This window comes from Mesocricetus auratus, unplaced genomic scaffold, assembly GCF_017639785.1.
Source record: "Mesocricetus auratus isolate SY011 unplaced genomic scaffold, BCM_Maur_2.0 Super-Scaffold_100009, whole genome shotgun sequence".
In the NCBI taxonomy this organism is placed as follows: Eukaryota; Metazoa; Chordata; class Mammalia; order Rodentia; family Cricetidae; genus Mesocricetus; species Mesocricetus auratus.
The window spans coordinates 46,917,331-46,943,004 of NW_024429193.1; the positions used below are offsets into that span (position 1 = coordinate 46,917,331).

Sequence of the window (25,674 nt, forward strand, 5' to 3'; positions counted from 1 at the left end):
AGAACAGAGTGACTTAGAGTGGTAAGCCATCTTTAGAAAGGTAGTTTCCCAAATTTAGCAACTATGACTTCAATGGTATTTGCACTACCTTTATGCCATGTATAGCTGTAGCTACTTATTAAGAAGCATTAGAACAAATATTGAAATGACATTTGTTTTAGATATTAGATTTAATGAATTGTTAAAATTGATTTTACCTACTGATTTTTAATGGAGATAAGTAGTACATTTCAGCTCATCTACATGGTGTGGGTTGGATCTGTGGCATGAACTGCATTTTTACTACAAAGTGCTGACATGAAAGACCACTGAGACTACATGTACTGGACTTCTTCTATAAAATTATTTAGAATGGTCTAAGCCAATCCTAGGATCTTGTCTTTACTCACCCTATGACTCTATAATGCTAGCTTGAAGTAGAAACTATGCTTCCCACAACAAAGAAAATTAATGGTGCCTTGCAATGAAATCTAGTCAAAGAATTACTAAACATGAAATGGAGTATTGATAGTGTTCATTAATTATTTTTTTGCATAGGTCCCATGAGAAACAGCTAGATTCTGGAATTTTCAAGAAGTTAAATGATAATTTTAAAATGCACATAGAATATGTCTATTCATTTGTATATAGGTAAACCAACATAATTTTTACATATGCATCTTTTACAGTCAATTACCATGTGTGCTATAATGATGCCTTAAATATAGAAAGTCAAATTTAGTCATAATACAGGAGAGACAGAATCTTCAATGAACTATCATCTTTTTGCATATTTTTGTATTTGTCACTTGGCATGGGATATAATTTGTAACAACTACTTAACATAATCCGTCAGGATCTGAATTCATAAGAATTTAAAATCTATTTTAAAGGTCTAAAACTACATTCAGTTTATTTTGCCGAGGGGAGGCTTTTTTTTTTAGTATATCACCATTATGTTCAAATATTATTTTATTTTGCATCTTTCCAAGGAATTAACCAATATGAAATTAACCTCACTTGTTTCTCCAGCAACCCTAAACATTTCAACAGAAACTCAAATTTCTTTCAGTTCACAAATGTATTGTGTTCCTCACTCTGTCAAAGTACCTTCTAGTTTCTCTCTCCAGTAATCTGATGACAGATAAAAATTCTACTATCTTTGTCAGTTCTGTGTAACAAAAGCATTTGACACAAGATCTTTTGTAACTCACCTGAATAATTCTATTAGCATGGGGGGCAGGAATAGAAATGTAGCAGGGAGTTAAGTAATATTTTTGAATGGTATTGAAAATACGTCCATTCAGATGGCAATTTAATCCCCAGTATTTTAGACCTCCTACAGGACAAATCGTTCCCTTTTAAAGGCACAGTAGGGAGGACTGTGCAGGGTACCAGCTGGCAGCTGTTGCTATGGAACACAGCCTACAGAAATGGACCTGGAGTTGCAGGTCATCACTCATATCTCAGAAGACAGTTTGCAGGATAGCATCCTAACAGATGCAAGGGCACTTTTAATTAAACATAGACCTAAAACTCTATTACAAAGTTTGCTGTGACATGTTCTCTCTAGAGACCTGGGAATTCAGAGCTAAAATTAACAAGAACAAAGAGGTGTAGAGTCAAGGATGATGTTGCAAAGGATCAAACGCTAACATGAGAGGGTCATAGGTCTGTAAACACAGCTTCTTTTTGTAAAAATTCTCTCTCTCTCTCTCTCTCTGTGTGTCTCTGTGTCTCTGTCTCTCTGTCTCTATGTGTGTGTGTCTGTGTGTGTGTGTCTGTGTGTCTGTCGCCCTCTCTCCTCTCTCTCTGTGTCTCTGTCTCTCTGTCTCTATGTGTGTGTGTCTCTGTGTGTGTGTGTGTCTGTCGCCCTCTCTCCTCTCTCTCTCTCTCTGTGTCTCTGTCTCTCTGTCTCTGTCTCTGTCTCTCTCTCTGTGTCTCTGTCTCTGTCTCTGTCTCTGTCTCTGTCTCTGTCTCTGCTCTCTCTCTCTCTCTCTCTCTCTCTCTCTCTCTCTCCCACCCTGTGTGTGGGTATGTGTCTGTGTGAAGGAGAAATGTTAGATATAAAAACACTTAAAATAAAAGGATAAATTCATACTTCAAATCCTTCCCAAAATATTGATACAAAAGCTACTAGGATAAAAATGAAACCCTTCCACACTTTATATAGAGCTTAAAATGATAAAAAGTTAACCCATCATCTCTTAGGAACACTTTCTGATTTTTAAACCCTTATTCTGAGAACTAATATAGCATAAGAGTGAAGAACCAATTTCAAGACCCTTCACTTCATTTTGCCCATGAAAGTTGTGAACCTATAATTTTCAGTCATTTAGAATCCAAATTTAGTATTCCAAGAAGTCTGTTTCCCTGTCAGTTACTGTACAAAATCTTGATTAAATATTTATAAATTTCTTAAAATGTATGTTGTTCTCTTGATCTATTGAATACATATATATTCATTAGTCTTCTTTTACAAAGGGCTGCTAAGCAGAAATCATGCTTTTTATCTGTTTTTTCCATGTCTAGCACACTATATGTGCTTAATAAATTTTAATAACATCAAGTCCCAATGATAGATCAGCCCTGTCATGAAGACATAATGGGCAAAGGAGCTGCACACTGAATGGAGACTTGGCTATTCTAGACTGGTTCCTGTCCCAAGTAGGAAGCATCCATCTTAGCTGCCTCACATTGATTTTATTTAAAGAGACTTAAGAAATGGAAGTGGAGAGCAGGAGAAGTGGCTCACTAACTCAAAGTGCTTGATGCTCTGGCAGAGGACCAGAGTCAGTTCCTAGCACTCGTGTCAAGTGGTCATGTGACTCACAACTGCCTGTAAACTCAAACTCTGGGCATCAAAAGTTCTCTACTGGCCTACACACACACACACACACACACACACACAACACACACACACACATGTCAAAGTAAAAGTAGCAATAATAGATAAATGGAGGTACAAATGAAACGTGTAGACTGGTGAATTCTTGGCTTAGAGTAAAATTTGCTGTATCTGTATTGAATATGCACGTTAGTATCTGATAATGGGCTACCTAACAGGTTCTGCATGGATACAGAACTGACTGTGTAATGGTGAAATTCATTGAGTGTTTAGATCAATAGATTGATATTCTTCTGTTCTGTATTTGCTTTGTTCCCCAATATTCATGAGACTTGTATGATTATCATCTCAGCCCGATGAATGAGAAAATTGTGATCCAAAAGGTTAAGCAAATTGCCCACAGTTAAACAGCTGTTGTACAGTTGTGTCAGGATTCAGTTCCAGGCAGTCTGGGAACATGCAACAACAGTTTATTGAGAAGCAACTGACAGGAAGAAAACTGCATGTTTGCATTTTACAATTGAAGTTTTTGGTTTATGTACACTTCAGTGAAATCATCATTTGAGTATCTTTGTATTTCTGATCAAGTCTCCAGGTTTCTTTAAAAATTCTACAGATTTATATCAGTTGTTTATCTTTTTGTTCCTTTTTAAGAAAAAAATCTCATTGAATCCTTGAAAATTTCATACAGTGTGTTTTGATCACATTCCCACTCCTCAGTTTAGCTCCTCCCAGATGTTCCTCCTCCTCCCTACTCCTTCCGGTTTCATGTCCTCCCTTTTTATCCTTTCAAAATTAATATGCAGAGTCAAATTTGTGCTGCTCACTTACTTCTGAGTGTGGGGTATCTATTGAATCGTGACCGGCCCACCAGGGGTTCACTCTGTTAAAAAAACAAAAACAAACAACAACAAAAACCCTATTTCTCCCTGTCCAGCATGCAGGAGTTCCCATCAGCTACTTAGTGGAGTTTGGTGACGAACTTCTCCCTCCATTCTGGGACTTTGTGCAGCTTGACCTTGTGTATGTTGTCACAACAGCTGTGAACTCATGTGTGCAACTGTACTGTTGTGTCTGAAAAACACTCTTTCCTTGTGGTCATTCTTCTACCCTCGCTCTTATAGTCTTTCTCCCCCATCTTCTGCACTGATCCCAGAGCTTTGATGGAGGTGTGATTTAGATGTCGCTTTTAAGGCTGAGTATTCCAGAGTCAATTATTCCTATACCTTAACCAGTTATGGGTCTCCATGTTAATCACTATTTGCTACAAAAATTAGCTTCTCTAGTAAGGATCGAAAGATTTACTGCTTAATCTATGCATGTAGTGGTAAGTCATTATGAGATGGTTTAATACTATGTCCACTTACTAGAATAATAGTAGTAGATTCTACCCATAGGACCTAGTTACATATTATTTGCCCAATAATGGTGCCAGGAATGAGCTCCATTTTGTGGAGAGAGTCCTAAGTATAATCAAAAAGTGGTTGTTACTCCTATAACATTCATGACACTACTGTACCAGGGGGATTAATCCTGGCAGGCTGGTCCTTGTTAAAGCTCACAGATAGGAAAATATGAAGCCAGTAACATTGGGCAAGATTTATTATTGCTTTTGTCTGGTAGCTCCCACTGTATCTCCAAGTACTATGAAAGACAGAATGAAGTTTCAAGTCAGTACTAGCTTGATTTCTCTGTGTTCTAAAACTCTGACATACTGTATCTTCAGCTTCAGCAATAGGGTCTTATTATTAAGTTCTGGAGACCAACCAAAATTATTAACTGAATTAACTATAATAAATTATAATTCCACAAACATGTATGTTTAAATATATATCACTATGGTTATAAAAATTACATTTTTATTTTTGTGCTTGGTCATGTGAGTACATGCATAGGCACACATGTTGCATGTATATGCTGTAGCATGAATGTGAAGATGAGAAGATAATTTCCCAAAGTTAGTTCTCGTATTCCACCATGTGAATCTCAGGGACTGAACTCAACTCATCAGGCTCAGCAGTGTCTTTTCCTACTTTGCCATCTTGTTGGCCCCACACTGTGGTTTTGATTAGTATTTTAAAAATGATGGATGGCATTGAGACTCTTGCGTTTACTGAGTTTCCATGTAATTTCTTAGTTAAGTATTACTTAAAATCTTTAACAATTTTTAAAAATCAGATTGTCCCTTTAATTTTAAGTAAATTAGGTAAGTTAAGGTTAGGGAGACGGCTCAGTGACTAAAGCACTTGCAATGCAAGTGTGAAGACTAGAGTTGATGTCTCTAGAACCCACTTAATTGCTGAGTGGGTGGGAGACTTGCCTGTATTTCCAGCACACTGGAAAAATCTGGTTATAGAGACATCTAGGCAAACTCTGGATTCAACTGAGAGACCCCTCTCAATAGAAGGGGTAAGCAATTGAGGAAAATTCCTGATGTCAACCTCAGGCCTCCTCATTCACATACACACACATGACTCCCTATAAATACATGCACTCATATATATGAACATGCATATACATGTATAACACATATACAAAGAAGAAAAATATTATGTAACTTAGATTGTCTTCTTTACATTTTGTCAGCTGTATATCTTACACATGTTTTCTTTCAGATTGTAATTTATCATTTCTGAATGTTAACATTGTCCTTTTTCCATTTGTGAGGGTGTGTGTGTGTGTGTGTGTGTGTGTGTGTGTCTGTGTGTGTGCGTGTGTGTGTTTGGAAGTGTTTGGCACATATGTGAAACATTATCTTCTTTCGGAGAAAAGGTTATTTTAATTTATCAATTTGTTCATTATGGATTGATTACATTATTGATGTTATATTTGAAAAATATATATTTCAAATATATAACTCAATGTCATCTAGATTTTCTCCTATGCTTTCTTCTGGTAAGTTAATGCTTTTGGGTTTTCATATTTAATTGTATGATCAACTTTTAGTTCAATTTTCAGATGGCATAGATAGAAGTCCATTTTTATGTTACCAACTGTTCTAGACCCAGTTAGTGTTGGGGAAAAAAAAACGTATCCTTTATCTGCTGAAATGCCTTTGCATTTTTGTGAAAAAAAATCAGTTGTCCATATATATGTCTATTTCTGGACACTTCTGTTCTCTCATCTATCTTTATGCCAATATCACACTGTTTTAACTAATTCAGCTTTCTGAGTCATAGAACGACAGAGTTTTAGTCTCCAATCTTTGCTCTTTTTGCAGAGTTGCTTTGACCATTTTAGCCTCATATATCTGTGTGGATGTTAGAGTTCTAGGATGATTGTCAATTTCTAAAGATAAAAGAAACCAAATCTTTAAGAAATATGTTAAAGCTCCATTTTTAATGGCATAAATGATGATAATTATTTTGTTCCCTTGATCCATTAAATCCTTTATCACTGTTAAATTATCCACTTTCCCCCAATTATCTTTTTTGAACTGAAATCTGCTGTCTGACTCACCATCCTCTTTCAGCTTCCTTTTTACTGTTAACATGATCTAACTCTTTAGACAATATACATACATCAGTCTTCTTTTTTGATATGTGTCTTAACTAGTGTATTCAAATCATTTGCATTTAGTATCATTATTAATACAAGCAGGTTTATATCTAAGATCTTCTATTAGTTCCACTCTTGCTCTCTATTCCCCTTCTTCATTCTTTAGATTAATGAAAATTTTAGAACTCCTTTCTATGTTCTTGGCCTATTTTCTTTTTGTTTTGTTATTTAAAGTGTGTCACAAAACCTGTCGCATCCTAGTCTGAATTGTGATGCTGCCATACCTCTTCAGGTTTAGACTAGCAAGATATCCACCATATAAATTCTCTCATTTTTACAGCACATGTTACTCAGTATGGTTGACACATACAGTTGTCTTCCTTGTGTGTGCCCATCTCTCTTTCCATCTGCTCCTCTCTTTCTTGTACCTCAGAACTTAGAGAACATCCATTAACCTTTCCTAGTGTGGAATGAAATTTTGAAGCTTTTGAGTCTTTGAACATGTGTTTATGTTGACTTATTTTTTAAAGATAACTTATTGAGTAAAGAGCTCCAAGTTGATATGTTTGCTTTCTTTACTTGCTTAATTTTTCTTTGCTCTGCTGCCTTCTCAGCGATAATATTTCCAAGGATATATCTGAATGCAATGTGCCTTTTCTTCTCTTCTTGTGTTTAGACAGTTCACTATCACAGCTCTGGGGCAGTTTGTTTATGAAATTGTGGTACAGTTTCCTTTATATTTGGAGCTTATCACATTTGGCACTTCTTGACCTTGATAAAAATTAGAATATTTTGGGTAATTTTTCCCAGATGTTCTCTACAGGCTTTTATAGATAAGTGCCATGGGTTACTCAATGCTGCCTTACACTTCAACCATGCCTTTTTTCAGAGAATTCCTATTGCAATGCACATGAATTCAATATTATTTTTTGTTCTTTCTAGTGAATTATTCATTTGTCTTGAATTCCTTTTTCCCCTTAAGTCTTTATTATGATTTTCAGTTTATGTAACATGGGGCTTTTCTGTTTTAGACAGGGTCTCTCTGTGTATCCCTGGATGGCCTAGAACTCAATATGTAGACCAAACCGTCTGAATTTACAGATGTCTGCTTTCCTCTGTCTCCCACATACCAGAAGTAAAGGCATGTTTACTACCTCTGTCCCTACATGGGAAAAGTTTTATGATTATAGGTATAATACCTGGAATGAAATATGCTAAATAATTTCCGTGTTTTTTTTCCTGAATGCCTCCCTTCCTCTCTTGCTATTCCTCAGATTCCACCATGAGCACATATGAAGAATGTTGTCTACTCTTTCATCATGATTACATTTCTGTCCATCCCAAACTATCTGAGAAATTCCCCTCCTTAAATTATTACAGCCTCTGACCATTTACTCACGTTTAGCAGATCCTCAATCAGAATACCATACAGAACTGTAGAACTCAGTCTTCAGTTCTGTCAGGGGATCCTGAAGGGCCTGAGCTGGAGATATATGATATCTGTTCCCTCAGCTCATTCTGCTGTCTTACCGGGAACTAATCAAATTTCTAGTTTGTTCTCCCAATCATGAACACATACTTTCCTAAAAATAAGTGATTAAATTTAGTAACACTTGATATAAAATATGAGGGACATTGAAGAACTACACAGAGAATAAGTGATGAGCATTACTATGTAAAGAGAATTTCCCAGAAGGCTTTATCTAGTATCAATATGGTGGTGCTTTTCCATCAACACCTGGGGAGCTTCATGCAGTCACTGCCACTCCACACAAAATGGCTTCCTTATTCTTTAGCTGTAGATATAATAAAACCCCTATGATATCTAGAAATTGCATCTAATGTCCAGCATCAAGATTATTGTTTAGGAAAATGGTGTTTCTGCAAAAGATATTCTCCCTCCCATATGGAATACGACCAGACATTCTCGTGAAAAAATTGCCCTATCCAATAGAATGTTTCCTCAACTCTTTCCCTTACTCTATTACACCATCTTTATAGTTCCAAAATCTAGGGCAGGTTAGGCATGAAACATAGCCTAACAACTCTTTTAAACATTTTCTTCAATAAGAGGAAGAGGCAAAGAGGCCACACTCTTCCTTTGTCACAGACTCTTCTAATTTCCTATGAGCAAGCGTTTTAGAGAAACAATATGTTTATTTCCCATATCTGGGTGGGAATGTTAGGACTCTACAGAAATCCACATCTGCAAACCACACACATATACACACACACAGTTTACATGAACTCTGGAAAAGTCATCAACTCAAACGAAGACCTCATCTGCTTTTGGGTTACTCCATAAGCAGGGCTTTTTGGAGAAGAAGGAATTGTGTGTATTATCGCGCAAATGAGAAGCTTGCCAAAAAATCATTTCTAGAATGGAAGTCAATTCTATCCCACAAAGCAGACCCACTGTTGGTATTTCTGACAGAGGCACCAAGTGAATTTTATAGCACTAATTAATATTAAAATGACTTCTTAATGAATATCCTCATTGAATGTCAATGCTTATTTTGAAAAGAATATAAACAGAAAGTGAATGATTTTGCAGACTTATAATGTAGGAGACAAAGGCAGGTGCAGCTGAAGAAAATGGAACACTATGCCTTAAGTGCCATGGCATATGATGCAGTGGCCAAGAAATTCACAATATTTCTCCAGGTAAAATAACATGAGTTCAGAGCAGAAACACATCTCCATTAAAGACCAGCACACTGCCTGTGACCCTGGGGAAGGTTTCTGATGAGGTCAAAACAAAACAAAACAAAACAGGAAGGAGCTATATCCAGAGATTTAGCCAGGTGATCACTTTAAGAGAAAAAGCCCTTCCTACAGGGGTGATCAGAATGAAAAACCTAATAATCCAAATATGATTATCCACATTTGCAGAAACCAGGAAGGATACACATTAATACTGTTTGGAGGGAAGATTCAATTCGGAGTAGGAAGAGTGGAGGAACAACCTTGAAATGGAGTTACAACAGGGGTAGGGGGTAAACAAGATCTTTAAGCTTTATTCAGCCATATAGGGGAGCAGAGCTGGGCCTCAGCCAGTGTCAGAGACGCAGGAAGAGTGTCAGAAGAGGAGTAAAGCCTAAGTGACAAGGATTAGGCTTGATACCCATAGGTTAGATTACCCAGAGAAAGAGAAATGACAAGGGAACTGTAGAGAGTGTCCTGATAGCATTAATCTACCAGTGCCCCCCCCAGTAGCACCTGCTCCTTAGACTCTGTCTTACATCTATGGGACCAGTCTGTCTGCTTCTCTGCAGGGCCCTGACACCAATCAATGGTGGCCACACCAACCCATACATCTAGCGCGAGGGCACTCTGTCAGGCATGTTCCCTGTCAACCACGCATCTCCCTCTTTGTCATAAAGCTCTTGTGTTTACCAGGGCATTAAATATAACCTGGCAATAGAAAAATCCTCATTTTCATGCTTGAAATACATTATCTAACAGCCGTATCTATTTGACTTTTACTACATGCCTTTCATTTCTCTAAGTGAGGTAATTGACCTTTACTTTGCTACCCTGTGGATTAAAAGGCTACACCACGCTCTGCATTTGATATTTCCAGTCCCGCAGGAGAAGCAATTTCCATTTGCTTTTGTTGTAGGCTGCTCTTCTGGAGGGTCCTCAAGTGAAGGCAAACCTCAAGGCCCAGGACTGCATTGTGAAAATTATTGCCACCACCATACAGCTTTTATTAGGAAAAGCACAGGTCCTTTCTATGGAATGTCAGGAGGCCTCTAAGGACTGTGGATCTTTTGGACTTCCAGAACCTTCTGCCTTAGTTGCAGATGACTTATTTCCACTTCCAGGAATCTAAGATTAACCAGGTCCTTCAGATTTGGCTCAAGCACCTGAAATTTTAATATCATGTCTGACCTACAGTTTGTGGGCAACAAAAGTATAAGTATTGTTGGTTTTAAGTTCTTGTATCAGGAAACTCTCCCTTTGAAATCAGTGTTACACAAAACTCTGCACACTTAGATTTAGAAGCCTCAATGTTTTCCAGTGCTTCATTCGCTGTTCATCTCATAACCAAAATACTAACAAGAACAAGGAAGATAAAGTTAATGGTAGGGATGCTACGGATGGCAGACCCTATTTGTAAACAGTTCAAAGAGAACAGTTGTTCTGCATTGTAAGCTCATGAAACAGCTTCTGTTATTGCCCAGTTTTGCAGACAAGGAAACAAAAGTTCAAGTGGTATAACAACTTTGAAAGGAAAACCATGATTCTGCAGAACACTGTTTTTTTCAAGCAATATGTGTGTGTGTGAGTGTATGTGTTACATATACATATGTATGTAAATCACCTTATCTCCTTCTCTTCCACTAAATTGTTTTAATAACCTTTTAAATTCAGAATGAAAATGTTTGGCAACTAAAAGCAGAATCAAAATAAACTCAGCTTTTATGTGCTTAGAGGAAAAAAATGTTGTCTTCCTTTAATGTATTTAATGGAAGAGAAAGGCAGCGGATGGGGGTGGATCTGAGATGCATGCTTCTATGGGAAACAGAATCTGGCTATGTATTACACAACATGCAGCCTCTTTAGGACTGAAGTTTGAGGTTTGGGGCTATTCCATTGTTGCTTTCCTGTTTGCTTATAAAATGGAGGTAGTGATTCCTGCCTGTCTACCTTTAACAAAATTGCTGTGGTTGTGAAATAGAGTATCATTAGGAATCTGATCTTATAAATGGGTATTCAAAATATACTAAAATAACAGAGCTGGATAGTTTCAGGTACTTATTTCTCTAGTCCTATATTTTCATATTTCTACAGTAAAGGAGTAGATTTAGATAATTCTTCCTATAAATATTTAAGAGTATTTCACACCAGCCATATTACTAAAACCCCTGTCTAGGAAATGCAGTTTTAGCCCGGCAACAGAATTCTTATCCCTTTTCTCTAAGATATGGTGTTAGATGTGCACTGAGGGTTTTTTCCTCATTCTAATAAATGTAAAGCAAAAGTGTGACACTGAAGAGTAACTGTATTGAAACAGTTAGTCCCTCCTTTTGTGAGCATCATACAATCACTGTCTCATATATGATAAATGTCTAGCGGAAGTTTATAACAACTGCTGGTGATATCAGATGGATACTAAAAGTAATTGGACACCTGCTTCTGGTGGTGTTTGACACCTTAACTCATTCAAAAGCCATAAGCCACATGAGCAGCTCATCTTTGTCTTTGTCTTCTGGTGAGGAGCTAGCTGCTGAAAAGCACAACCACTGACCTAAGGATAAATTCTTTAAGAGTAATTAAGATTAAGGGTGAACTCCAATATAGGGGTTTCCCTACTCCAAAACACAGCATTTCAAACTTTACCTCCAAAAGTTGTTTCATTTCACAAATTCTAAAGAAGGTTAAAAAAAAAGGGAAAGACAAAATAAAAAGAATCTAAGTGTTACCTAACATGAGAACAACAGGCTAAGGAAGGCTTTGAAATTGTCTAGCTCATCTAACGGCTGCCTCCTACTGATACCATTTCTCCATTCACTAATGCTAAATCATTTACAGAATGAACTGGTTGACCAGCACATCTTTCCTTAGGTTCCTATCACTGTCCACCTTTGAGGTGATGTAACCAACCTAGCTGGACCTGGTAGGAACATAGACAAATGACATGAAGTGTTCTTACTTTTGTTTGTCAGAATAGTTTGGTTGCTGGAAAAAAACAATTCAGAGTAGTTTAAACAAAATAGATAGATGACATTTTGGTTCACAGAAGCAAGAATCCAGGACAGAGCTATAATTAGGGCAGCCTGGAAAGCAAAGATTCAGAGGCAAATGTTTGCAGCCTGTGACCCTGCCTCTTGTGCTCTCTCCTCTAACTTAACTTTCTGCTAGGATATCTCAATGCCTTTGAGAACTTCCATGTTTACCTTCTACAAATGTAACAGTTTAAGAAAAAAATTCTGTTCAAAGACATCAGCAAGGACCCCCAGGTCAATTTCAACAGCATTTGGGTCATGTTCTCATGCTTGAACCAATCATTTTGCAGAGGGAGATGAAACAGGCCAATTGGATAAACCAGACTTTTCTGCTGAACTCTGGATCCTAAAGTTGGAATTTTCCATCTAAATTTGCCATGATAATAAGGATTGGACAAAACCTTTTGTTACAAAGAAGGAATTGGAGACCTACATATAGTTTGTATATTCATGTGGTTAAGATATTTCCAGAAGGTGAGGTCAGTGAACCAGTCAATGCAGAACATTTGTCAAATTTGGAATAAATCCTTCACACCCCAGATAAATTATTCCCAGAAAGTCTGTGAAGCCTACTCTTTTAATCAACTTTCCACAGTTATAACAAAGTTCTTGTTAAAGTTAAATTTAGAAGAGAAACTCTTTCTTTCTGTTTCTTTACTTTGTGGGGGGAGCGTGGTTCAAGACAGAATTTCTCTGTGTAGCTCTGGTGTCCTGGAACTCAATCTGTAGACCAGGCTGGCCTTGAGCTCAGAGATATGCCTGCTTCTGCCTCCTGAGTTCTTGGATTAAAGGAATGTACCACTGTTGCCCAGCTTTATTTTAATCCTTAGTTTTAGACTTTGCTGTCCTAGATCAATTGACTCTATTGTATCTGGCCTATGATGAGGTAGTTTATCATGGATGAACATAAATAGAAACAGACTCTTTACCTCTTGTCTATAACAAACAAATGAATGGAAGGAATGAAGGAGTGAGGGAGGGAAAGAGGGAGGGAACAGAAATAAAGACAGGAAGGAAGAAAGGAGCCAATGTCCTTCTATTTCTTTTGAAGGTATGTTGTTGATGGTCTCTTCCTCAAGAATGCACCCCTTCCCAATACCCATATTCTAGAGAGAAGTGTTACATGAACCTGTAGGCAGCACTCAACTAGACTTACCCAAACAGAATTAGCCAGTGTTACTAATTAAACCCATATTTCTTGGTCATATTTCATATGAATCTAAAGTCTGATTTTGATTCATGTTAAATTAGTTACAATTTTCATTTACATTGAAGCTTTCTCATTCTTCTAGTTTTGACCCCTCTTCTGAATGTTTAACACTAAAAAGAAGCAATGCACAGACTGATTAAAGGGGTATTGATAAACCCAGTGGACATAGGCTAGTTGCTTTTTCTCAGTGATGACCATTCTCTTGGACTATTTCATAGCTCATTGTTGTGGTTAATTCTTTCAGAAGAACTTTTGTTTCTTTGTTTTACTATCTTTAACTCTAAATTTGGCATAGTTTAGGTCATGAAACAAGACGAAGGTCTTATTGTAGCTGCATCTTGGGTCATTAGTCACAAAGTAGGGTCAGGTTCTTATTGGTGCATGGTTTTCCCCCATCTCTTTGTCTTTATCTTTTGTTTGTTCTTATCTTTTGCTCAGTTATTTATTTTTGCTTTAAAACTTCATCTTCTCTAGAGGTTAATGAAACTAGGCCACCAAATACAGGGAACAAAAACAGGTTCTGTCAAGTCCACACTTTTCAAGTGGATATTATCTTATTTCTTAGCAGAGAGAATTAGAAGAAACCTATTTCCCCCAATTTTCCATACCACCCATGAGAATCTAATTCAATTTCCTCTCAGAATTTTAGTGAAGCCTAAAGTATGGAATAAGGCTGATGAAGAGGATGCTATTCTTTCACACAGGGCTTGCTTTTCAGACTTCTTTCCACAGATCTATTCTTCTAGTCTGCTACATATAATGTAACTCTCATATAACCACTTGGATAAGACCTGTTTTAAGAGAACAAGTATGGACATTCAACAGCTGCCCAAACCTAGGTAAAAGAAAGCATTATCTTGTGTGATTATTTGAAAAGAAATAGAGATGTAGGAGTTGATTAGTTTGAGTCACAGAATGGATAAGTATGTGTATAAACATCCTGAATACATTAAAGATCCTTCTAACTGGTAAGCCTATTGAGTATACTCTTCATAGCAAACCTGTGTTACAGGCTGTAAGTAGTCCCAGAGGCAGCCAACAGGTTCACAACAGAACAAAAATGTGAGCTCATACCCCTTTCTCCAGAGTCCAAGCACCTAGCCCTACACTGTCGTATCTTTTACAAAGCCTAGAGATGCATGCTTCAATAATGGAATCTATGGCTCTGAGACTGGAAAGCCCAATATTAGGTACCATCTCTGTGAATAGAGCAAGCATTAGGAGTCATCTATTAATTACAATTGGCCTTGGGTTGCGTTAGTTATGATTTAACAAGCTCTTTACTTGACAGTCTTCAGAACAGAGAAGAGTGGCAACCTGAACAGCAGGACTCATTTTGTATTGTCTTTTTTTCCTTTGAGATAACATTTAGCTAGATGCTTGTAGGTTTAATAACAGGTCACATGGCACCATCATTTCTGTGCACTGATCTCAGACAGTGCATTATCTGAAATATATAAGCTGCTATTTTTATTTTACAGTCATAGCACTTTACCCTTGGTAGCTAGCTTAGAAATAGAAAAAGAAAAGAACTATTTTTAATATCGCTTAAAATAACCAGAAGCTTAGTAAATCATGTAATCAGATAATTCACTATAAGCAAGTTTGGGGTCTCAAGAATAGTTGAAATGAAACTTATAAAAGATCTTTAAAATTCCAGGTATCTAAGTCATTTTACTTAATAAATGTAGAAAAGACTTCCTGATCCTTGTTCTGGCACTCTGGAGGCAATCAATGTTTTTCAAGGCAGGGTTTCTATGTGTAGCTTGGAACCTATCCTGGAACTAGCTCTTGTAGACCAGGCTGGTCTCAACTCATAGAGTTTCACAGGCCTCTGCCTCCCAAGTGCTGGGATTAAAGGCATGTGCCACCACCACCCAGCTAACCTTATACATTTTTAAAGGATTAAAAGATCATGGTATCAGTGAAGAAATGATCAAGATCTTGATCTTTATTTTACATCCCCAAAGAAAACCACAGCTGTCATTACTTGTGCTCCTAAAGCAAGTCTTTGAGAATCATTTTGCAAAACTTATTCTTTAAAGAGCAGAGCTCATAAGAAGAGACTGCCCAACAGCCAGGGTCCTGGTTAGGACTCCAAACACTTGTGACAGAAGAACAGTTAGAATCGGATAGAAAGCACCCCTTGTGACTTGTAGAGGTAATTCCTACATTCTTGGTGCCTTGTTACACTTTGCATAAATCCAAGCACAAACCCTTTGTCCCTGTCTCCTTTGCTGCTCCTCCCACATACAGCTGACTTCAGAAAGCCCATTATTGACAATATTCTACTTCAACTTGCACTGTACATATTATATATTGGAAAAAGTAAATTCAGTGATATGCTACCATCAAATCACTAAGTAGCTTTTATTTTTCTCATTACTTTAATAGTAGGGTTTATCCCTCTGATAGGTGAAGGTGAATTCATCATCTATAACATATAAACAGTATGGTGCCATTAGCCTAAGTCCCTATTCCATCATAATTAAAAAACCAACTATTACCATTTTATGGTCTATGTTCTATTTATGTCTCTTTTTCCCTACTCAATAGATTATACCATTATTTTGAATACTTGCAAGTCTTTTCAGGTTGCTACATACATGTCATAATACAGAATGAATTGATAATAGACACAGAAATTAGAGAAATATTAGTGTTTAAAAGATACTTATTATGGCTTTGTAGTAGGTAGTAACAGCTGGCATGAATTATTTTGTTCAGTCTCACATCCATTTGTCATCTGTGATTTACTGATGAAATAACTGAGCCTCGATGAAATTTAGGAAGAGAGAAGCCTTAGAATTAAGAAGGAATTATGGCACTGGAGGTAAGCTGTTCATGTTCAGAATTACTGTTTCATCTTGGTCTCGGGTTTTTAAGACCCCTTAGTATTCATTTGCATCATCTGTAGTTAATGGTGCTGACCTCTTGGGAATATTATGAGATCTGTAACTTTGTACAATGCCAGGTGCTTGGAGGTATTCAGTCCATATTAACTCCGTGTCATTATGTAATTTGTTAAGCTAGACATCTGTGTTAGTTATTTTCTTCTTGCTGTGACACAGTATCAAATGAAAGCAACTTAAGGAAAGAGTGTTTATTTTGGGTCACAGTTTGAAAGTGCAGTCCATCCTGTTGAGAAAGGCATGGCAGCAGGGGTGTGAGGCAACTAGTCACATTACAACCACAGTCAGAAGGCAGAGACTGGGAAATGCTGTTACTCAGTTCCATTCCTCCTTTATAGACAGCCCAAGACCTCAGTCCTTGGAATGTTTCCGTCCGCACGTAGGGTGGAGCATCTGGTCTAGAAACTCCATCACTGAAAAACCTCAAAGTCTTATTTTCATGGTGATTTTAACTCCCATCAAGTTAATAATCAAGATTTTTCCATCAATTCATTTATGGCTTCATACAAGTAAGTGGCAAAGTCAGCATTTGGATTCACATTTTCAAATGCTTAAACCAGAATATGGAATCTGGAAGTTCCTTTATTACAATTCCCATTTCAAATATCATCATATTGAAATGAGAGCCTGGAATTCCTAAGTCAATGGGAAAGCAGATAAGGGGCTACAGAGGCAGAAAAGCAAGATATAGTCATTGTATATAAATGTTCACCTATTTTCAAAGAGATTTATAATGCTCCAATCTCAAAACTGACACATTTTCTAAAAACCACTTACATAACACATAACCACGGGTAATCTAAAGTGCAAATGCTAATAAAGGATAGGTCCAGGTCAGGTCTGGTCATCGCTGAACCTTAGTATAGCTATTCACGAGAGGAGTTAGACTCCGTTCATTAAGTAAAAGCTGATTTACACATAAATAATGTCTTACATGTGGAAATTATACAAAAACATATGACCATGTAGCTTCATTGCTAAGGTTCTACTCTGTGTCTGTAATATCTGTGAAACGTAAAGTTCTTTTACTTAATAATGAATCATTCCAGGAGACAAATTAGATAAACCCAGGACCTGCAAGACAAAACCTGACCCTGCTTTACTTTTTAGATAGAAAGTTTCCCCTAGTCCCAGTGTCCTTATTGGAAACATTTCTAATAGACTATACAGACCTCTGGCTGGCAGGAAATTCTGGCCCAGAATAGATATATTAAGTTATAAAGAAAAAAACGGGCAGACAGCATGGGTTTTTCATACCTACTGGCAGGTGGCACAGAACTAAACATTGGAGCGATTTTATAAGCAAGATTAAATTGACTCATGACAGCTGGTCACTAAAATACAGGAAGTACAGACCTGGTTGAAAGTGAGAACACACTGGTGTTCATTAAGTTTGGAACACAGAATAGAGGTTATTTTTGTTTAAAAGTCTGAAAAAGTAACTCTTATTTGACAGTGTCTGGTATTTGTCACTTGCACACAAATAGACCTTCAAGGTACATGCAAGTCAATTAGTTCTATCTGCAGCATCTTTATATGCATTCTCTGCATGTAAACAGCATCAGAGAATAGCACATATCAGAGCATCAGATATGTGGCTATTACCAAAGACTTAGACCTCCACCTGTACAGTTCCTCTCCTGACTGTGACAGCAGGCATGGGAACTGGATGACCATGAAAATAAACAATGAATCTATCAGAGACAAGTGGAATGTCTACCCCTCGTAAGGCCAGAGGTCATGACACCAAGAATTGAGAGCAATCTCTCAACACTGAATGCCTCTTTATTTATTTATTTATTTACCATTAGAAGAAAAGTCAGACTGGTTGGCAAGGGCTCTAAATAAAGAATTTCAGCTTCTGTTTGGAGAGGGAGTGATGAGAATAATGTGAACTGTGGAAAGGGAAAGGGAGCTATTTCCAAATACAGGGAAAAGTCATGGTGCCACAGCACTCATGTTCAACACTTGCCCCTTGCACATCACTGTCACAAGGACTGGGGAGGAAAGCTGGAAATCCACCCAGAGTCCACATATTTAATTCTGGGGACATACAAATGTTATCTAGTGCCAAAGTAAGGCTCCACCAAACTCCAACTAAACGGAGTTTGCCATCCCATCATGAAGACTTGAAGAAAAATACACAGGCTTACCAGTGAGTATGCTACATACCATGCTTTGTTTTTTCCTCTCCCTTGAGCTGTGTCCTTTTGCTAGATCTTTTGAGATCATCATAGAAGAGATTTCAGGTTCAATTTCAGTCATCTGGCAGATCCTCAAGAGTTTAAATTAAACTAAATTGAGTTTATAAGACCTCATCAATTTGATAGAATTTTCTTTGCCAAATAGGAAGTGAGTTTTGTGAAAACTAATAGCAAGATTTTAGCATATCTCATAGAGTGCTAGACCAGGTCCAATGCCTACTAACTCTACTATTAATCCATTGCCATGTTGTACACAGTATGGCATCCACGTGAAGTTCCTACCCTCAGGGAGTTTGCTTATTTTCTAGCCACTTGTTTAATCATCTATAATGTGTCAAACAACTTGCTATATGCTGAGTTTGTTACAATAAATAGGCAGACTTGACTTGTGCTTCTCAGTGGGGGCAACAACAGAAAAGCAACTGAAAGACAACCTTTATCTATTGCAGAGAGATCATGAGTTTCATATAGACACACAGAAGATAAGCATTCTACAGGGTGGAAAAGGCATGTAGTTAGTTGATTGACAAATGGTATTTGAATATCAACTTAGAACCAGGCACTGAGCTTTTAAAGTTCACATCTGAAGGGAAGAAATATCCAGATGAAAAAGATGTGCGATAGAGAATAAAATGTTGAAGGAAGAAGAAATAACGTGTAAGAATACCTGAATGTAAGTTCAAAAACAAATGAGTTAGGAGTTTTAACAGTGAAGCTAGGAAGGAGAAAAGAGGTGAATTGCAGAGAGATTTCAGGGCATACCATAGAGCTTAGACTCCAATCTGATAGTAATAAAAACCTTACAATAGTTCTAAGCCAGGAATAACCTAAAGGTATTTGAGTAAGAAAGTGATTGAAACTTACTTAGTATCAGGGTTGGGCAGAGAGAAGTGTAACTGTGGAATTCACTTCTGTTTAGAAGTTTTTGCAAAAGTCTAAGTAACATACAGTGACAGTCATTATCAAGGACAAAATCTCTGCTAAAGTATTTGTGGAGAGATACTGAAGGCACAAAAATCTGAGGTCTTGGTGGAATATGGAATGATCACCAGTTAAGTGGAGCATGAAAATGATAGAGAGGAACCATTCTTGGTTAATTGAGATGAAGGAGGCCAAGTTGACCAAGATAATACTTCCTGAGACAAAATACTCAGGGGTGTGAGTGGGAAAGGAAAGCTCAGAAGTTTGATTTGGAACTTTTCAAACTTATATCCACAAGACATTTTGATAAATATATCTGAGGCCAGAGGGAGAGACCTGTGATCAGGATACAGATACAGGGCTTCTCAACACATTCATCACATATTCTTACCTGTTGATAATAGGAGGAGAGGCTTCTGCGTGTCACCCCCCATATGACATAGGGAATCCAAATCTCCTAAAATGATTTCATATTTTCAAGGTAATTATTATATTTGAGGATTGATAAGGACAATAATGTAAATTGATCATAAGAAGCCTGTAACTCAAGAAAATTCAGGACCACAGAAGAAAATGAAGGAGAAATCTAGACACGGATATCCAAGGCTGATAATGTTAAGTTGGAACCCAAAGTAGCAGCCTGTACAGAGCCAGGAGAGTCCTGAAAAGTGAGCCTAGCATAGAGACAGGCAGCGAGTAAAACAAGTAGTTCACAGTCAATACATTTGAAGAAGTCAAGGCAAGTGAGAATAGCCATTGGATTTTTGTAAGGGAGACCTGGGTGAGTCTAACAAGAGAACCTAACTCCTTGGAAGGAGTGAGCAAGAAGTGAGCTAATAAAGATACAAGTAAATGAAAGTAAAAAAGAGTGAAGGAGTGTCCTGGCTAGGTATTTTGTTTTTGTCAACTTGAAACAGACTAGAATTAGTGGGAAAGAGGGAATCTCAACTGAGAAAATGCTTACATGAAACTGACTGGTGGGCAAGTCTGTGGGCATTTTCTTGAGTAATGATTGATATGGGAGGATCTAGCTCATGGTCAGAAATGCCACTCCTGAGCATGTGGTCCTGGAGTATATAAAAAAGCAAGCTGAAGAAGTTAGGAGGAGCAAAACCAGTAGACAGAGACCCTCCGTGGCTTCTGCTTCAATCCTTGAATCCATGTTTCTTCCCTGTTTAAATTCCTGCTTTGGGTTCCCTGGATAATAGACTATAAGCTGTAAAATGAATTAAGCCATTGCTTCCCCAAGTTGTGTTCAGTTATGGTGTTATATTGCAGTACCAGAAACTCAGAATTAAGACAAGGAAGTAGTTGGAAAAGGCCAGATACAAGATAGCCTCTGCTCTATCCAGAGGAAAAGAAGGATCATATATTCAGTTAATTTAAAAAAAATACAAAACCTTAAGCAATAATTACCAAACCAATGCATGGAAGTAACTCAATTAACCAGAAAAGTAATACTAGAGATGTATATGAGTTTTGGTTAAGGGTTATATACTGCGTTGAACCCTCAATAACAAGCAAGCTTTTAGACAGCTGAGAATTAAGTCTTTTACTGCCAGAAATCTAAGAAAAAATAGTAGTAACAATTCGTCTATTCTCCTTTAACCTCCTTTGTTATTCAAAGAATATCTTTCTCAGCTAATATAATGTCTTTAGAATGGAAATTGCCCAGACCTCAAAGAATAGCTGTGAGTATGCACATATTGAAAGTTGCAAGATATATAATCCAGTTCACACGGAGTATTTGCCTTCTCAGTCTTCAAACACGAAATAAGCATATTCTTTGGGGGTCACATTGTTCATTTCCTCATTTGAAATTTTTAACACCAGATAGGATGTTAAATCAGTAGGAGCTGGTGCTTCTCCCACTTGGGTTTCAAACATCCTCCATATGTATAAACACATCCATAAATAAAGGCGCTAATGTCAGGAAAGAAGATCTTTTAATAAAATACACCAGCACACGTAAATGCCTGCATATCGAAGATTGTTCTAGGACTTACTTCACAATTAAACAATGTTTAAATGAATTACTTTTCTCCTTCTTTTTAAGAAGGTGGTGAAATCACAAATCTCTAGAGATGCTATTTATATATTTGTTTTATTTCTATTGTTTTAATGTGACGATGCCATCTTATCATAAATACTAAGTACACAGGGAGAAAAGACTAGCTAGAAGCATTGTTCATTATAGGAGAGTCAGTAGGAAGCTGAGGCCTGGGTTTCTCAGAGATACTTGACTGAATGGCCATTGCTTCAGGAACTCCACCTTCTTAGCAGAGAGCCAAGGATCTCTAGGTCACAGTCATACCCATTCATTTTCTTCCTTGTCATAAATATGACCCCATTTGCATCAAAAGAGAATAGCCATTACCACGCAGATATTGTAAAAATAACAATAGTTAAACAGTTACATTTCCAAGCTCTGAATAGTATTCTGTTATTTGTCATTATGAAACTTGGGTTTGGTTATTCTTACCTAGTTCACAGAAGATTCTCATTTTAACACACCTACACACAGGTGACATTTCAGATTCTGAAGCCTGACGTGTGTTGGTATTTTATCCCTGGTCCTTTCTGTGTGGGCATGTATCTCTATTCATGGTCATTCTGCTCTGTGTGGGTACAATCATATTCATGGTCATTCTGTCTCTAGGTTTTACCTTTCCAGAGGATATGACCTGAAAGGGATGTGAGACACTTTATTACCTACTACCTTGACAAATAGCAAGTTAGTCTACTTGAGTTCATTCAAAGACTTTGAATATAGGAATAGGTTAGGGAAATCATGTGTTCTGCTGTTGCCTCTAATAAGTCACAGCTCTAATGTCACAGTTAGTGACCTCAAATCACTGTCACATACATACACGCTTGTTTGTATTGCATTTTCTAGGGTTCTAAGTACCTCTTGCTAGAGTCAGTTGGCCTGTTTCTGAGAGAGCTTGTGATTGACATATATTGAGAATGGAAAGTATAAAAATTGCTGTTGGGGTGGAGGGGTGGTATACTTGATGCAAAAATTTCCTTTGGTTATTTAGTCCCTAATGAAAAAGTCTGATCGTAAGCTACTGAGTCCTTAGTAAAATACTGAGTTGCAAATTGTTTTAATCATTGTCATGTTTTTTCAATAACTGAGAATTGTCACAATGATATGGAAAAGACAACATCTTTCTTTAAAGCCAGAGAAACTGACAAAGTTGCCAGACTGTTGATATCACAGATAAGACATCTACTGGAGACAATGTTTTGGATGGCTTTGGAAGAAAGTTTTTAGGAACACAGCTCTCCAAGGAGAGATTTAGGCCCCCATAGAACAGACTAGTATTAGACTTCCTCAGAATGTAGAGTGAAAATGACTACTTCTCAACAACCCCTTCTCCAAAAGTCCTTTGTTGAAGACATCCTTAGGGTCAAGTCCTAAGTTCTCCATGTGTTTCACCATTTGTCTGTGTAGAGCACAAAAATGCTGCATGGCTTGGGAGCTGCACATGACCCCTAGTAGCTAGCATGCTAAGACCAACTTGACTGACAGAGAACTCTTTGTCTCCCCTCTGCCTAGGTGCAAATGCAACCTGCATGCCACTGTGTGTGTCTATGACAACAGCAAACTGACATGTGAATGTGAGCACAACACAACAGGTCCAGACTGTGGGAAATGCAAGAAGAATTATCAGGGCCGACCTTGGAGTCCAGGCTCTTACCTCCCTATCCCCAAAGGCACGGCAAACACCTGTGAGTAACTTTGCTCCATTTCAACATGTTCTGTGCATGATGAATTGTTTCTTTCTTGGTGCCACTTACAATTGTGACTTTCCTTCTTTTCTCTTTAAAATGCAGTGGAAGATTTATTCCTGATTTTATCATTTGTAAGCATGTGTTAGCACTATAATCACCTGTTAGAGTCAGTCCTCTAACCTTCCCATTAAATGTGTTGCAAAATAGTTCTTAAAAAAATCACAGAGGTAATTTTGTTCTAAGTAGGTGAAACAGGGGGTGTTTTTCCCTCTCCCAAATTAATAGCCTATGCATACAGCACAGGCCATGAAAATTCTCAATTCTGATGGGCCATAAATAAGTTTCAGAGACCTTTGGGTATTGACAGTTGCATTTCTGTTTCTCACAGTGAGTAAGCCAAAAGATTCTTTGTCCAGTGAAGGTTGGCCAATCCAATGCTAGGCAGTCCAAAATGTTGCCTAACAATATAGGTGGCTTTTCCCAAATGCCAGCCTTTGAGACATGACTGCTTTGGATTCTTAGAGCAGACGATTCCTTTGGATAAAAATCAGGACTGTAAACCTCGGTGCCACATGAAAAAAGAGGCCTTTGTCTGTGAAAGAGCATAGGCAATAACTGTGCTCACAGGGGCCACATGATATGCACCATTAAGATTCATGTCATAACCCAGTGACATCCCTAAATATGTAAAGACCAAACTTGACATGCTTAAGGAGAAAAGGTACTATTTCCTGAATAAACTGCAGCATTCTGTGGATGGAAAGATTAGCCATCTGGAAAAGCCTAAGGTTTGCCCTCTTTAAAAAGCATAGAAAGGGGGAAGATTAGCATAGAGCCACACAGCAAGAAGTCAGAAGAGCCACAGGACCATGAGAAGTCGAACAGCAAGCCACTGGCTCCTTGCAAGGCAAAGAATGTTATCTGGGACTTCAAAGCAGCATCTGGGAGAATCCAGAGCAATATCACAAGAACCCAAGCTTTATCAAGTTTCATTCCGGAGTAACGGACCAGCTAACAAGCTATGAAGTGTGGGGAACATAAAATTAGGACAAATCTCTATGAAGCAACAAAAAGAGCCCTCCCAGAGGTTAAAAAAGAATCCCTTTGTAAAAATGTTCAGTTTCTTTCTGTGTTAAAGGAGAAGCTGACTTCTCGCTACTAAAATTAATGTATTAAAGCTCTGTTAAGCAGATATGTTGAGGTTTTTTTTCTAGGTGATTTTATTAATGGGAACTGAGCTTTCTGTGGTCATGGAAAGCCATGGACTTATGACTTTGGAAGGGATCTCCTGGGATTATCTGTTGCAATCTCATATGTCTGGCTATCTGAGAACTCCTATCATCACAGTTGTCAAACTTAGTTAAGGCTTTCCCTAAGTGAAAATGGCTCAGATTTCACCTTCAGGTCCTGATGTTAAAGACATTGCTAACACCACCCTGTTCTACCTGTTCCACTCACAGTGCCTCAAATAATTGGTGTTTAGTATTTTCTCTAGGAAGACATTGATTCTGAGAATCTCCCTCCCTGAAATGAGTTTCTCATTATATTCTCCAGGGCATGATTTTTTTCATCCCTCAACTATTTGCATATTAAAGTTAGTCTTGGCCAAGAGACCATAACCTCCTTTGATTTTCCCTATTTGTTCAACTATTCCCTCTCCTGTTTTCAGCTGGCCTTCTATGGACTTCTGGGATTCTTTCACATCTGTGTTCAAGCAGGAAAATAGCATATGGGCCCCATGACTAACAGTGGCTAAGGGGTCAATTCAATTTTCCAGTCATAAATAGAGAAAACCTTGGTGAGAGACTTTACAAATTATATGGAAAAATCTTGAAATCAACACATTTCAGGCTTTAATTAAAACACCCAACAATGGCAATAAACAGTTTCACAATTTGGCAGCATGTTACAAGACCAAACCCACATACCTCTATTTGCTATTAATCTGTCCTCCCTAACACCCTGTTTCCCATTCTTCGTGTGAGAATAATGGTTCTTCCTTCACAGCAATTTTAAGAAAATTAAGAAGTGTACAAAACAATTTTATTTAAGATTCTTTTATGTAAGACAGTCTTGTCCTCTCTTGGATAGCTTCGTTAATGTAATTTATTTCTTAACTTCAACGTTGTATCTTGACCCTTTATATCTTTCCACATGGTATAAAAACCCTATTTGTCCTTTGTAGAGTGTAGTCTTCCTTGCCAGCTGCCTAGGCCCTGTCACAGTTGTACTCCCCAAATAACACACAAGACACTGTATTAATTATGAAGCTGCTGGCTATTTGCTTGGTTTCTTACTGACTATCTCTCACGTAAGTATTTAACCCATAATTGATAATCTAAGTATTTCTCTTACCAGAGAAAGGGGTCCGGACCTCTTACTCCTCTGGAGGCTACATGGTGTCCCTCTGTGTCTCTCTCTTGCCCAGAATCCTCCTCGACCCCTAACCCACCTATCTTGCTTCCTTATTGGCCAACAGTGCTTTATTCAACAACCAACATGAGACAGATTTACACAATGACATCTCCCATCAGTCCTAGTTATTCCAGGTTGACAATCTTCTGACACATATCTCATCCTAATATGAAAAATTTGCATGCCACTCTAATTCATTACTATGGCCCTTCTACCC

General features: G+C 37.7%; 1 protein-coding gene across 8 annotated transcripts in view; it reads left to right on the forward strand.

The window, feature by feature from the left end:
- Nucleotides 1-25,674, forward strand: part of Ntng1 (netrin G1) — a 335,913-nt gene that overhangs the window by 225,493 nt on the left and 84,746 nt on the right. For all 8 annotated transcript variants that reach the window (XM_040752011.1, XM_040752013.1, XM_040752012.1 and 5 more), the window contains exon 4: nt 22,867-23,039. In XM_040752011.1, coding sequence (XP_040607945.1) covers nt 22,867-23,039 — 173 coding nt within the window. The remainder of the gene's footprint in view (nt 1-22,866; nt 23,040-25,674) is intronic.